General features: G+C 31.6%; 2 protein-coding genes across 3 annotated transcripts; one reads left to right on the top strand and one right to left on the bottom strand.

The window, feature by feature from the left end:
- The first annotated feature begins 1,220 nt into the window (after positions 1-1,220).
- On the top strand, positions 1,221-5,129 carry LOC114380800 (EID1-like F-box protein 2). 2 transcript variants are annotated; one of them, XM_028339850.1, is made up of 3 exons: positions 1,221-1,356; positions 2,489-3,257; positions 4,471-5,129. In XM_028339850.1, the coding sequence occupies exon 2, from the start codon at positions 2,498-2,500 to the stop codon at positions 3,239-3,241; it is 744 nt and encodes a 247-aa protein (XP_028195651.1). In that variant the 5' UTR covers positions 1,221-1,356; positions 2,489-2,497; the 3' UTR covers positions 3,242-3,257; positions 4,471-5,129. The 2 variants fall into 2 exon arrangements, with proteins under 2 accessions (XP_028195651.1, XP_028195652.1); XM_028339851.1 differs by lacking the exon at positions 1,221-1,356 and adding an exon at positions 1,609-1,987.
- Positions 5,130-6,851: 1,722 nt separating this feature from the next.
- On the bottom strand, positions 6,852-11,168 carry LOC114381253. Its single transcript, XM_028340471.1, has 6 exons — positions 10,984-11,168; positions 10,698-10,832; positions 9,255-9,328; positions 9,096-9,175; positions 8,006-8,157; positions 6,852-7,171 (listed from the first exon to the last, which is right to left on the bottom strand). Exons 1-6 carry the CDS (start codon positions 10,985-10,987, stop codon positions 7,104-7,106), a joined length of 513 nt encoding a protein of 170 aa, XP_028196272.1. The 5' UTR covers positions 10,988-11,168; the 3' UTR covers positions 6,852-7,103.
- Positions 11,169-14,290: the final 3,122 nt, after the last annotated feature.

Below are 14,290 nucleotides of genomic sequence, written 5' to 3'. Positions count from 1 at the left end.
GTATCTCTACTATAATATTCAACTTATATAATTGCAATTTTAGTGAGACATTGTTTTCTTTCTTGTAAAGTACTGTCATGCTCATTATAATTCTTTTATCCTATAACAAATAAATATTCACCCCTTATCCCACAATTAGTTCCATTGGATCTTCAATCATGCTTGTACGAAAAGTTTATCCTCTTTAAAGGTGAATCATACTCTAAAATATATTTGAGTATCATGTTCTTATTTTTTTTCAAAACATAATATTTTTCAACTCAACATGAAAAATAATAGAACTTCAGAATTAGACATAGATATGACCTATGTTTTTAAAAACATTACCCATGCACTGGATGCCATTTGTACACATTAGAGTCCTATAAACTAAGAGATTACTTAGAGGCAGTAGGAATATGAAAAGTTAACAGGAAAACGACATCATAGGAGATTTATTTAAATGTTGTAGTAAAGGTTATTTTTATTTTAGATTATTATGACATTCATATGAAATATCAATCAATTTAATTAATAATTATTTTTTTTCTTCAGAAAAACGATTAATAAAGTCTGTTTTTAATTATCTTTATTTCATCATTAATCATAATTTTTAATTGGTTGATAATATAAAATTATTTTTTTATTGATAACACATCAAAATTAAACATAATAAAAAACAACAGAAATCAAATTACATACATGTAACTTTAATCATTATTATATTATTTTTTATAATTTGATATAAGATATGAATTTTATTGATGAAATCGTTGAATTATATTTACATATTATTAAGATTATTTGTGTTAAATTTTGTCAAAATTAAACAATAAATAAAAGTAATCAAATAATTCATATTTTAATATATTTTAAAATATTTACATTATGTTCATTTTGAATTAATATGAAAATTTTCACATATGTAAAATGAATATCAAAATTATATCGATATAATTTAATTTTTCTTGGTAAAAAAATATAATTTTTAATTTCTTTCATTTATGAATTTAATCAATTTTCAATTAACTTTTTTTTTAAGACAACTTGGTTGAATTTTGAATACTCGTACTGTCTTATTACACAATCAGCCTTTCAAGTGCCACTGTAGAATTCTGCAGAGCCAGCTGGACCAAGATGACCTCGGTGACACGTGTCACACTATTATTTGTCCTTGACAGAGTCATTACTCACCAAGGTTGTTACTACTCAATGCATGTCCTGAAGTATATAACACTTTTCTCTTGCAAGCCTTGGTGCTGTTTCTTACATTTCTTGGGTCTTCTTCCTCCAACCCGGTCTCTCTCTCTCTGCATTTTTGCTGCTTTGAGTGTGTGTTGTTCTGTGCTTTTTGTGGACCGAATTGCCCCTACTCAGGTGAAAATTACATACAATTTTATTGCAACTTTTGCAAGCAAGTTGCTTGCTTTCTCCTTGTCTGTTTTGGTTTTACTGTTTCTCAGATACCCTTTTTCCTTTTATCCCTCAAAAGCAAACCATTGTTTGGTTTATGGACAAAGCTGGTTCCATAAGCTAAGATACAATCTGGGTTTTGTTTTCTTTTGCTCTGATTTTTGTTTTTGTTTTTTTTTTTTTTTATCTAATTTCAAGTTACTGTGATCCATTCTTCTCTTTTTTGGGGTTGAGGCTTGATTTTTTTTTTCTTTTTCCATTTGAGTGAAAGGGTTTTCATAAATTTGCAATTTTGAGTGGGGGTTATGTGAAATCTAGTAGTGGGTCATTTTCGAATTTGGATTTGTCTCTGTAGTCTGTAGTAATGAGTTTATGTTACCTACTGTGCCATGTCTTATGCCTTTTAACTTTGTTCTGTGATGTGGCTACTGTAGTTTTAGTTATCTTCTTTGTGCATGTTGAGTTTGGGAAAGTTTTGAACTTATTGATGATTGAATTTCGAAGAAATTTCAAAGCTGGGCTTTGTTGAAGCGCTTATACTTGAATTGAACATCCCTCTCTCTATGGGATTTGTCTGCTGCATTTGAATATCCTTGTAAGCAACATTGCTTATATTTCATTCCTCATTCTATTTGTATAATGTTCTGGTTCCATCAGTTTTTTTCGTTCCTCCTTCCAGTTAGGAACTATAGAAGTATAGAAATTTGCATCCTTCATTTTGGTTTGAAGATATAGATGGAGTTTTATGGATTTTAAGCTGTGAAGCACCAATACTTTAATTTGCTTCACGTATCATATCTGATACACCTATCATATATGTGCGTTGGAAGGAGAAGACAACATTTCTTTTCTTGAACAAACTTTTCAGTATTTTAGTAAGCAGCCTGATGAGGTGAATTCTAGTTATGTGGTATGCAGTATGCTCTTTGGATGTTATGAAGCATAAATTGGTTCCATTAGTTGTCCTGATGTTTCCTGATTACCATGAATTACTTAATTAAGAAATTTGGTTATTAGGATTTGTCACATGTACAGATGTCCTAAAGTATGCCATCAAAATTGTAATAAACTGACAAGTGCCCTGTGTAAACGCCAGGTAAAGAGAATGATTCTCACAAAGCAGTATCGATGCGTACATTCAGCTAGCTGTCAATGCACCAAGGGTCATTTAAGTGAAGATGTGATATTCTTGGTGTTTCAGCATTTGAATTGGAACCCGAAGCTAATTGCTGCTCTGTCATGTGTGTGCAAATGGTTTGACGATCTTTCAAAGCAAGTTCTATGGAAAGAATTTTGTAAAACGAGAGCTCCGAAGATGATGCTTGATCTGCAATCTAGTGGAAGCCACAGTGTTGATGGGAACTGGAGGGCTCTGGGGAAGCTTCTTATATTCTGTTCAGGTTGCAGGCAAGGCAGTTTGTTCAATAACGTTCAGGTTCCTGGCCATTTTGTTAACAAGACTCGATTTTCTAGAACATCAGGAAAGAGCTTTCTCATGCCACAATGCATAAATGATGTTTTGTATGTGTCTGATCCTTGTGAGCATATTGGCCAAAGTGAAGAGGGCGATTTAGGATTCTTCCGAGGAATTTTCAAGTCTTTTGCATCCTCAAATGTCAGGAGGATGCTAATTAACAGAGGCGCACAGCTTCATCAAACCGAGATTTGCCCGTATTGTAAGGCAAAGCTGTGGAGCATGCTGCAGGCTAATATGATTCCACAAACTGCTAGTTGCAGGTTGGGTTCCTATGAAGATTATACTGAGTATTACGTGTGCCTTAATGGTCACTTGCTTGGGGTCTGCACATTGTTACCATTGTCCGATTCAGAAGATGTGTCTGAGGAGTAAGATATTAATGACTCAGGTATTTTCTTGTATCTGTTGTAAAGTCCTATTTAGTTTTCCTTTTTCAAAAAAAAAAAAAAACTAGTTCTATATAAAGTAACAATTAAGGCTGGAAATATGTTTTCTGGTAATTATGCCAAATGGTTTTCATTATTGAGAACTAGTCGCATTTTCATGAAATTTAGTTATGTTAATGGCCAATAACTTATCCTTTTTAACAGGTGTTTTAGTTGATTAGAACCTACCAACTGTGCTTGCAGAAAAGTAAAATAGTTTAAATATGATAAAGAATTTGGATACAAGATCTTCAGTTTTAAGCACATAAACCTGCAACACTAGATCTGACTGATTTTATCAGGTTTTATCTGGCTATTGTGAACAATGCTCTTACACTGTAAATTTTAGTGCTGATTAGTACAAGATTATGACAGATATTTTTATTTGAGTATATGAAGAGAGTGAAATAAATGAATGTAGATGGTGTTATTCTGGTGTATGTGAAGGATGGGTGAAAAGAGGTAATAATGTTGATTTGTGTTTTTTTTGGGGTTTACCCTTTAATGTCAACTATGTATAGTATTTTATGGTCATGTGAGCAACAATAAACAGTACTAATGAAGTAAAATCTTTTGTTAATTCAAGTGGAGTGGCTGTTAACTCCTTTCCTCCTATGTGCTAGTAGTGAGAAAATATAATTGAAATTAAGCTTAAATATGTGTTTTGGTCCCCGTAAGTAAGCACTTTTTTATTTTTGGTCCCTGTAAGTTCATTTTTCTAATTTTAGTTCCTGTAAGTTTGCACCTTTTCAATTTTGATCCTTGTAAGTTATTTTGCTCATTTTTAGTCCATGTAAGTTTGCGTTTTTTTGATTTTGGTCGTTGTAAGATCTTAATTTTTTCATTTATAGTTCCCATAAGTATGCTTTTACAGGGACCAAAATTGGAAAAACACAAATTTATAGGGACTAAAAAGGAGAAAAATATCTTCCAGGGACTAAGATTGAAAAGATACAAACTTACAGGGACTAAAATTAGAAAAATGAACTTACCGGGACCAAAAATGAAAAGATGCTAACTTACATTAAGTCCTGAAATTATAGGGTTTAGGAGGGAGAAAACGGAGAGAATGGAGACTTTTGAATAATATTCTCTTGAGTATTCTAAAGTGTAACAATGCTGCAGACATATGCATTACCTACTTTTATTCTGAAATTGTGACATTTCCGTGCACAGGTTGGCATTGAATTCTCCAATGAGATTTGGTTGAACACACTGATGGTCAACTCAAGGGTAAAATTCTGCTCAGCAACTGCTGAAATGTTCCATTATGATTCAAACCTCTATATTCCATTATGCTTCATGTTGCTGTCTCAACCCAAGCCAGCATTTTTCACTGATTATGAATATTGGCAACAATTTTTTTTAATGAATCAACTAGAAGGTAGTTACTGATAACCATGTGGTATACCGTGTATATTGATGTGTGGATATTTGACCAGGGTGACAGATTTGGTTGTGCAATGATTCTTACTTGTTAAGAATCATCTTGATTTAGTAGCATTTTCCAATTTCAGATTTCCTTGAAGAACACTTTATGCTCCACTCTCCTAAATCCACCAGTGAGTAAATAGATATTCGAAAAAATTAGGGAAAAAGTATGCTTTTAGTCCCTATATGTTTTATCAAATGTGGTCAAAGTTTTTATACTTTTATATAGATGAATTTAGTGTATGTTTGGCAGCCCATTAGCCACCAATACATTCACGTCAATACAGAAGTAGCAAATACCAGCTTCCGTGTTAATCTTGTCAAATTGACGTGAATTTTACATCAGACGTGGCTAATTGTTATGTATCCCAACACATTCATTATTTAGTCTCTTTTAAGCATCATGTTATAAAGTTATGAGAGATTAAATTTACATGTTTCTTAAAAGTCTTAAAATCAAATTCATCAATATGAAAGTACAAAGGCCTAGATTATATTTAATTTTTATTTTTTTTGGTGTGGGAATAGATTATATTTAACTGAAAGTATTAGGAGTAAAAACATTTTTCTCTCATTTTTTTTAATAATTTTGAAGTTTAAAAATATGGGATTTAATGCATATAGCCTTTCATATGGGGTCCTTTTTCATGAATATAGCCTATTTAACATTCAGTTTAATATTAGTTCTGCTATTTTCATCCCACCAATAAGTGAAAAAAAAACCGTTTTTTCACGGTAATTTGAGTTGTTTACATTTTGCAGCTATCTTGGAAGTTGATATCAAAACATTTTGCCATCATTGTTTTGGATTAAATAGTGATCCATTTACAAAGTATTTTGTACATCGTCAGATTTTTTTTTTTATAAAAAAAGTTAAATATATTTAGTCTCGATAAATAAAAAATATTCACTTTTAAATTTTTTAAAATTATTTTCTTTTGATCTTTTATATATGGAAATGCATTTAGGGACTGTTACTAACACTATCAACTGAAGTGAAAAGGACAAGATTATATAAGTAAATATTTCTATAAATGAAAGACGAGTTTTTCTTTTTCTTGAAAAACTACAAGCAAATATTTCTCTCTAAGCCTAAAACAAAATATGACAACTTTTAGTATACCAATGAATGCATAGACAGGGTTAAAACTATACTGAATTTATTAAATTATTATGATAACTTTTCCCGATCATTGTCGTAATCTGATCATTTGAGTCGTTACACTTGCAGTGTAACATTTTTGGCTTTAAATATAAACAATAAAAGTCTTTTTATAGGTCTACTGTCGAATAACCATTTTATAAAACATTATATTATATATAGACGCTTATATGATAATAGTGTTGCATTTTTAAAGATTATAGTGGTGAATTTTGTAATTTGCAAAACATTATTTAACGATGTATGTAAATAAAACTTGCTCTTTGAAAGTAAATCCTCACCAATCTAAGCAAAGTGTCGTAAAAGGTAGAAAAGCATCTCGACTTCATTACGACAGAACTTCTATTTTAATCTTTAAAACTTGCCCAATGTGCCTCAAATTTTAACCAATTATGGATCTCAAATCTCGGCTTTAATAAAAACACATTTTTAATAAGAGAAAAAGAATTATACAATAGAATTAGGCAATAACAATATAAATTTTTTTACATAATTATTTAATTATAACTCACCATGTATAACAAGTTAACTTTTAAAATAATTATCTTAAATAAATTCAAACGATGATTTATGATTAAATGATAGTATAAAATTGTGTATCAGAAAATAGACATTAAATAATAATAATGATAATAAGAATAATTAAAAGAAAAATATGTGATGCACTAACGATGTAAAATAATTTTACACGTCATACATTCACAAACTATTGAAACCATCATTTATGATAACTTTATTGATTTTTACAATAATTATCTTTAAAATTATACAAATGGTGATTTTTGATTGATTGAGAAAGTAATACTATTTTATACTGTGTATGATTGTTAAACTCACGTTAAAAATCAATTACAAAATGATCATCTTATATGCATGTGTTGTGTAGGGTAAAATGTTACAAAATTGCTTTACACTTCGTACAAAACTGATTGTATCAATTAAGAACAGGATTTTTCATCCAAAATTTTCTGTAACTATCTTTTATCTATTCAAATGAACATATTCCATTGTACTCAAATCATTCAATTTAAAGGAAAGACACATACAGCCAGGGAATAGAGCACAGGTGGTCTCTATTAAGGATGAATTTTTGGGCAAACGACAGATTTTGATCTTTCTACAAAACAATTTTCTGCAGGATTTGCTCAAAACATGCATTTCACTCTTCCTTTCAGTAGCTTAATGGACATTAACTAGTTACAAAATATTAAAATTTCTACTCAGTCTCGTCTCTGTCCTCCGCTCCAAAATCCAACCCAGAAATTGTCATCTTCCCTATGTTAACTGCAAATATTCAAATCATCAAATCAAACACAGAATGCAAGGGATGAGAAATCGGTCAGATATATAAACTATTTGTATGAAACATTTTAATCTTGTTTGTATCTTTCTGCTTAAGCTCATGTATGCATAAAACTTATTCCAAATAAAAACTGGGAAAGGAAATTGCTATTTCCCCTACATCTTCTAAAGCTTAACATCATCATCATGTTGCTGTTGATGAATTCAGACAAAAGGTTTCCAATATAAATGCTTTAAGAGTGATGCGGTATTGAAAGTTTCACAAAAGCAGTTCTCAATATCAAATGGTAATTTAATGGTCCAAAAGAATGCAAGGTTCTTTGTGAAAGAGAAAATATGTGTTCGGATGTGAGTACATGTCATAACATGGCAATCAAAATATAATAATCAAAAGAAGCTGCATCTGGAACCTGCCACCTCAGGCCTCTCATGTTCAGGGGAAATCAAAATAGTCAAAAGTGTACTATGATGCTGGTTTCTTGCAAGAGTAATTACAAGAAGAATATCTTAGGGTTAGGTGCAGATTGCATAGCATGATCAAATCAAGGTCCCTTGATACACCACTTCTTTCATTTAAAATGCATGATAAGGGCAACAAGCCATAACAGGGAAATAGTAAAGAAAAGTATCGTAAATGTTAAAAGATCTCACAATGGTGTAATTATAATAACACTGTCATCCAAGATTGGGTACAATTTAGAACATATTGCAGATGAAATCAAAAGAAATTCTTCAGATATATGATTAAGAAATGCAGATATAATGGTTACCCATGGAGGTAGAAAGTGGGATGTAAATTGCGTTACATTCACTTACCAACAGCATCCAGCCCGGCTAATTTTGGCATGAACTTCCTGATGTGGTCTTCAGCTGCTTTCCCAGCTTTCAGTGTCTCACACTCGAATGAAACTGAGATTCTTTTCTTCCCATCCTTTGGTTCAATCATACCGGTGATATCCTTGTCCCAACTGTTCAAAGGTGATTGCAAACAATAAATTGAATATGCCAGCCATCCACTTGTGGTGGTTATCAAAAACTCAAAATGAAGAAAAATGAAAATGAATGAGAACTTCCATTTGAGAGAAGAAATCATGTCTTGAAAGATAAACTAATTTGTATAAACCAGCCAACTGGAGACGAAGAATCAGAGATTAATAGAGAAAATTTAATCTAACACATACAATTACTGAAGATTACTTATGTTAAATATAGGTTGAAAATAAAGAATTAGTCTCTACAGTTTTGCCAGATATAGAATTTGACTCGTACAGTTTTCATTGGATATTGGTCCCGATAGTTTCATTTATTTGGACTTTGGTTTGGTGACCACTACCTTAATAATTGCAAACTATAAGGAAAAGTCCTTTACAGAAAATAGGGACAAATATCTTAATGAGCAGAAACTACACGGACTATTAAAACCCAAATAAGTGGAAAATCTAGTGAATGAAATCCAATGTGTGAAACTATAGTGACTATTTGTTCAATCTAATATTATATATACCAAAGTAAACCAATTAAGTGTCTTGTACCAAAAAAAAAAATAAACTTTGTACAAGGACCATATGAAAACTAGATAATGACTTGTGGATTATCTAATTGTGCATCTGTAGCTGGTCTGTTCCATTGGCATGATTGACAGCTTCAACCTCTATTTGTTTGTAAGCGTCATTTTAGTTAAATACTAGTAGAAACCAATGACGAAGGTTAACTTTATTGCCTGGACCATAGTCCAAAATTTATAAGTTACATCCAACCAGTTGCCTGATTATAGAAATGTAGTTTCATCTTAATAACATTATTCTCACTGTTTAGCATGAAAATTATACTCACTAATATAAAACAAAATCATAAAACCCAGGTGAGCCCTCAAAAAGAAATTATACAGGAAAACACTATGCTTTACCCATGAGCATGATCAATGCTGTGGAACCGAGCAGCATCATGGCCTTTGCACTCCACAACAGTGGCTTGTTCTTTCTTCGTCTATTTTATCAAAAGAAAATGTGAATAAAGTGTACAAGCAACAAGAAAAGATAAGCAACACAAACGGAACAATTAGTACATTGAAATCTGTAATTGTGAGTTTGATGAGGCGATAATCCTCACCCCTACTGCATTCCCTTTCACATGCCAATTCTTTCATCATGAAAAAATATGGAAAAGATAAACATGTATACGTAAGTATTAATTGAATATAATAGAGTATAAAAAAATTTGTATAAAAGCATAGGCTATCATAGGACCATGAGCAAGTAACCAACATACAGATAAATCAACAAGTTTTTCACCAAAAAAAATAAATCAACAGGCTAAGGACAGAAGCACTAAAGGACATTGACTACCCACAAGCTGGTAGTTGTAGCTACAATCTTTAGCTGAAAGGCTAACAAGAATTTAAATTTGTTAATGAATTTAATTATAAGCCAAATAATATGGGAACCTAAGGGCCATTTACTTCAATTCCTCATGCAAAGCAGGAGCATAGAAGAGCACTAAAAAACATAAAGAGTAAAGTCCATTCTGAAGGAATAATTCTCATATGATAATCTTTCATTCTATATAAGAATGAAACCTAATAGGCCCTATGAAAGAGTCAATTGGCAAAAAAGCTATACCTGAACCTATTTTTCTGACAATGACAATAGTTAAAAAAATTAAGAAAAAGGGGGCCTTTTTCAAACCTAGCTTGATTCCAGAGACAATAACAACTCACACTTTTTCTCTACAGAAAACAAATTAGCATCAATTTCATACATTCTAGTGTTCACTACTCCCCATACCTTTCATGTAAAATGGTAAAATGGAAGAACTCATTTTCTATCTTCACCCAAAAGCTACAGAACATGCATCAAAAGTATTCACTAAAACAATCTCAAACAAAACTTCAAAAAATTGAGCTAAAAATTGCCTCTGGTTAAAATAATCATTTGGTCCTTATAAGTGACACTCATTTAGAAATCAATCCCTGAATGAAAAAAATGTTAGTTCCTCCAAGAACTTATAGTACTAAAACATGAGTTTGTAAGGAATTAAAATTTCAGGAACATTGTAACAACATAGGCCTGTTTCGGTAAGCTTCTTTAGAAGCACTTCTAAGAGATAAAATAAGAAAACACATGAAATAAGCTTCTCCATTACTAACCATTAGCTAATTTGTAGAAGTTCTCTCATATAACTTCTCTAAAAGACTAGAGGGCATCTACAAATTAGCTAATGGTTAGCTATCTGAGAGTTAATTTTAGTTTATGGAGAAACTCATTTCATTTTTTTCTTCTCCTAAAAGTGCTTTTAGAGAAGTTTACTCAAACAGACTCATGACTCAATGTACACTAATAAAATCTTATAAAGATTAAAACTTTTTTTTTTCAATACAGGAACTGATCCTAAATGAATGTCACATTTGAACCTAATCTTTGGGGAGAAGGTAAAGGGGATTGTTTTTTTTTATTTATCATTATTTGCAGAAAACAGATATTAGTTAAACAAAGAAAACATGCACGTATACCAGTGCCACAAAGGCCATAGCAAATAGAATGTGGAAGTTGGATGAAGTGTCCTGAGATAGAGCCACATGGCAACAATGCTATTGATGCTACTCCTTCCATCATCATCATCATCATCTCTTCCACCTTCCCCTCTTCTGCCTCAAAATTTGACCCAAGGAAAAAAAAACAAAAAACAAAAATGGGTAAGTGAGAAAAAAGATGGGAAGGCAAATTGAAACACAGTTTCAATTTTTAACACTACAATTGCGCAGGATGAAGGATAAAAAAATAAATAAATAAACTAACCCATGTGTGTGTGAGAGAGAGGATGATGTCTGGTTCGGTTTTGCGACACAGCAAATTGCAAAAGGAAGTAAAACAGGGAGAAGAAGAAGAAGAAGAAGGAGCTATGGATGAAAACGTCAATGCGGGTAGCAGCAACTGAGAATGTCGTTTGCCTTCGTTTTCACCTTTGCATTTTAGTTCTTGTTGTCCTTAACTTAATTTTGTTACTTTTCTATTGCATTGAATAATTATTAAAAAAAACAACTATTTGAGGATTTAAATTTTCTAATAAACTAATTAAATCTTTTGATTATTATTATTAAATGTTTTAGGTCAATAAATTAACCAATTTTTTATGTGGAATTTCTAATAAAATAAAAAATTTACATTTGATTCATGTTATTTTATTTTAATCCTTCTACTATATATATATATATATATATATATATATATATATATATATATATATATATATATATATATATATTCTATTCCTGATAATATTTTATTTGTTTCTTTGAAATATATCAATAGAAATTAATAACAAATAATTCCTAAGCCTAAGCACCTTGTTCACATGCTCAACACTAACACACTAACACGTGTCTTAAATAAAGCCAAGAAAAAAAAAACCTTGTTCACTAATAAGTCTATGGAATGTATACCTGTACCTTTAAAATTTCATGTAAAATATTCATAATTAACTAAATTAATAATAGAATGAAGAATGAGTGTCTCCCATCCTTGCATAATAATATCTTAAAGTGACTTAAAATCATTTTTCCAATTAGATGGTTCCGCAAGAATCACATCCGTATTTCTTGGTCAAGGATTTCAAACTTGACACCTTCTTGTGCTACTTGCCCTTTATCTATATCATTCTCTTATTTTTGCACTTCCTCCCTTGTTGATCCCATTTGACTACCATCCAAGATCCAAAGGATGTCTCTGATAGAACGGTTACTTTGGCCCTAGGCCGTAGGGCCAACCTACTTGGTCCTCCATTATGGCACTAAGGGGCTTTAACCCTCCTAGTGAAGGACCCTACCCACTCGGTCCTACTTAATATGGGACCAGGGAAGGCTAGCCTAGATGTCATCCTATTTTAAAATGATTTTTCTCAATTGTTTAAAACATATATTTTTAATATGGCCAACCTTGGTTAAGGTTAATTTTGGCCAATCCCGACTAGTTCATTTTTAGCCTACTTCGGCTGAGGCAGTTTTGGTGGACCTTAATCATCTTGTTTTTGGCCAACCTCAGCCAAGGCTACGTACGGTCAAATTTGACTAGGGTTATTTTCAATCGAGTTTGTTTTCGGTTGACCACAACCTGGATATTAAAAAAACATGTCATAATATTGAAACTTAAGGCCCATGCCTGACCCTAGCCCACAAGACTTTGTGGGCTTTTAATGTAAGTCTTTTGGCCTTGTGAGCCTTTCTTTTTTTGGCCCACGCAGATGAGGGGTGGATCGAACCATTTTCAGAACTCTAGTTTCTAACACTTCGTCCACCTTCTATGGCCACTTTAGTATATGTTTACTATTCCCTTGCTTGTGGAGGCTTGGGATGTACTTGTTCTTAATAGTGTCAATTTTTCCATTTTATGAGTCTTAGGCAAAACCATAGATAAGGTTCTTTTGTATATAAAATATTTAAAAAAAAAATAAAAATAGATTTAAGGGTTTGTATACATTAGTCTTTTTTTATTCATAGGAATTAAAGATAGTGTCAAGGAGTTTATAATAACTCACATCTTTTTCAACCAATTGAGTTAGACCCCTTTTGTAACATCCCAATTTTTCATGTGTGTGTGGTAGACAATGGTATTACTTTGTTATGCGATTGGATAGTGTTTTTAGACTATTGAAATGGTAAAAAAAATGTTACAATAGGATACCTAGACATGGTTAAACCCTTAAGTTTTAAAGCTAAAGTCTAGAAAGAATAAGGATAATTCAGAGAAAATTCTCTGGTCAAATAATGGTCAACTTATTAATGACCTAGATGTTAATAATTAGATTTTGGTCTAGAAATAGAAATTAGAAGCTTGAAAGAAAATTAGTAATTAATGTAAGTAAAGTTAAAAATTAATTGAGGATAATTAAGGTTGATTAATAATGATCTAGATTCCATAGAATTAGAAAAGGGATAATTAAGTCATAAGAGTTTAAAGTGGAGGGCATTTTCATAAATGAATATATAACTATTTTAAAAATAGAATTTTAGTTTAACTTGTTGGTGACTAATTAAAGTGTCTAATTATACGATGTAGAATAATTAAAATAATTTAGAGTTGTAACACCCTGGAAAATTACAATTCAAACTAATAGAAGAAACTTTGTGTTGTGTCATCTGTGCATGTATGAATTTAATTTCAGTAGTCATATGTTTTTAATCATTGAATTTTGTGTTGTGTGTATATGTATGTGTGTGTGTATGATTGATTTAGTAAAACTTGATTGAGAAATAGAAACCGTCTTAGCTAGATTTTTATATGTGATTTAGTAAAACTTGATTGAGAAATAGAAATTGTCTAAGCTAGATTTTTATATGTGCAAGAATTGCATTGTGCATTGAGTCACAGTGTAATTTATCTCTATGTGAGTGGAATCCGTAAAAAGTTCACTCTGAGTACACATACCCCAAGAGAAGTTAGCACATTAGTCTAAAATATTAGGATAAGATTTATAGTTTTAGCAAAAATAATTTTACCATTTTTTTCAAAACTCTACTTTATCCTTTTATAGTTAGTTTTGGAAAAGTGCAAGAAGCCATATAAGGCATGGCTGAGCTCGTGGAGAGCACCTCAAGGGCTGTCCAAGCTGCCAATTAGTCATATTAGTGGTCGTTCAAAGTGCTTAAATTAAGTAGATACGGATTAGGCATTGCAATCCTAATGGTCCAAGCATTTCACTTACAATAAGTGTTGTTTTTAAAAGCCAAAGTCTAGGCCAATTATCCCATTTTGCTAAAGCTTCAGGAGAAAAAGGAGACCATATTTTTCTTCTTCTTCCAAGTTTTACCAAGTGTTCTTGAACCCTTTTTCCATCAAGCTTAGGTAAGTGACCTCCATTTTCAACTCTAAGCTTGATTTTTACTTCATTTTTTTTACTCTATTCTCACTTGTAGTTTCAAAACCTTATTTTGCACTCTTGAAAGTTAGAAACTTGAATCTAAAATCCCTCATTCTTCCTTCTAATTTTCGTGGAGACTACCAGAGGTAAGGGGATCTCTCCAACTCTTGAGCCATGTGATTGCTGTTGAACTTCCTTGAACATGTTGCTTTAAAATTTTCAAGCTTATTGTCATGTCCTGAATCTGTG

Source organism: Glycine soja, chromosome 13, assembly GCF_004193775.1.
Source record: "Glycine soja cultivar W05 chromosome 13, ASM419377v2, whole genome shotgun sequence".
Taxonomy (NCBI): Eukaryota; Viridiplantae; Streptophyta; class Magnoliopsida; order Fabales; family Fabaceae; genus Glycine; species Glycine soja.
Note: the sequence above shows the minus strand (reverse complement) of the source record. Positions and strands in the feature narration are given on the sequence as shown.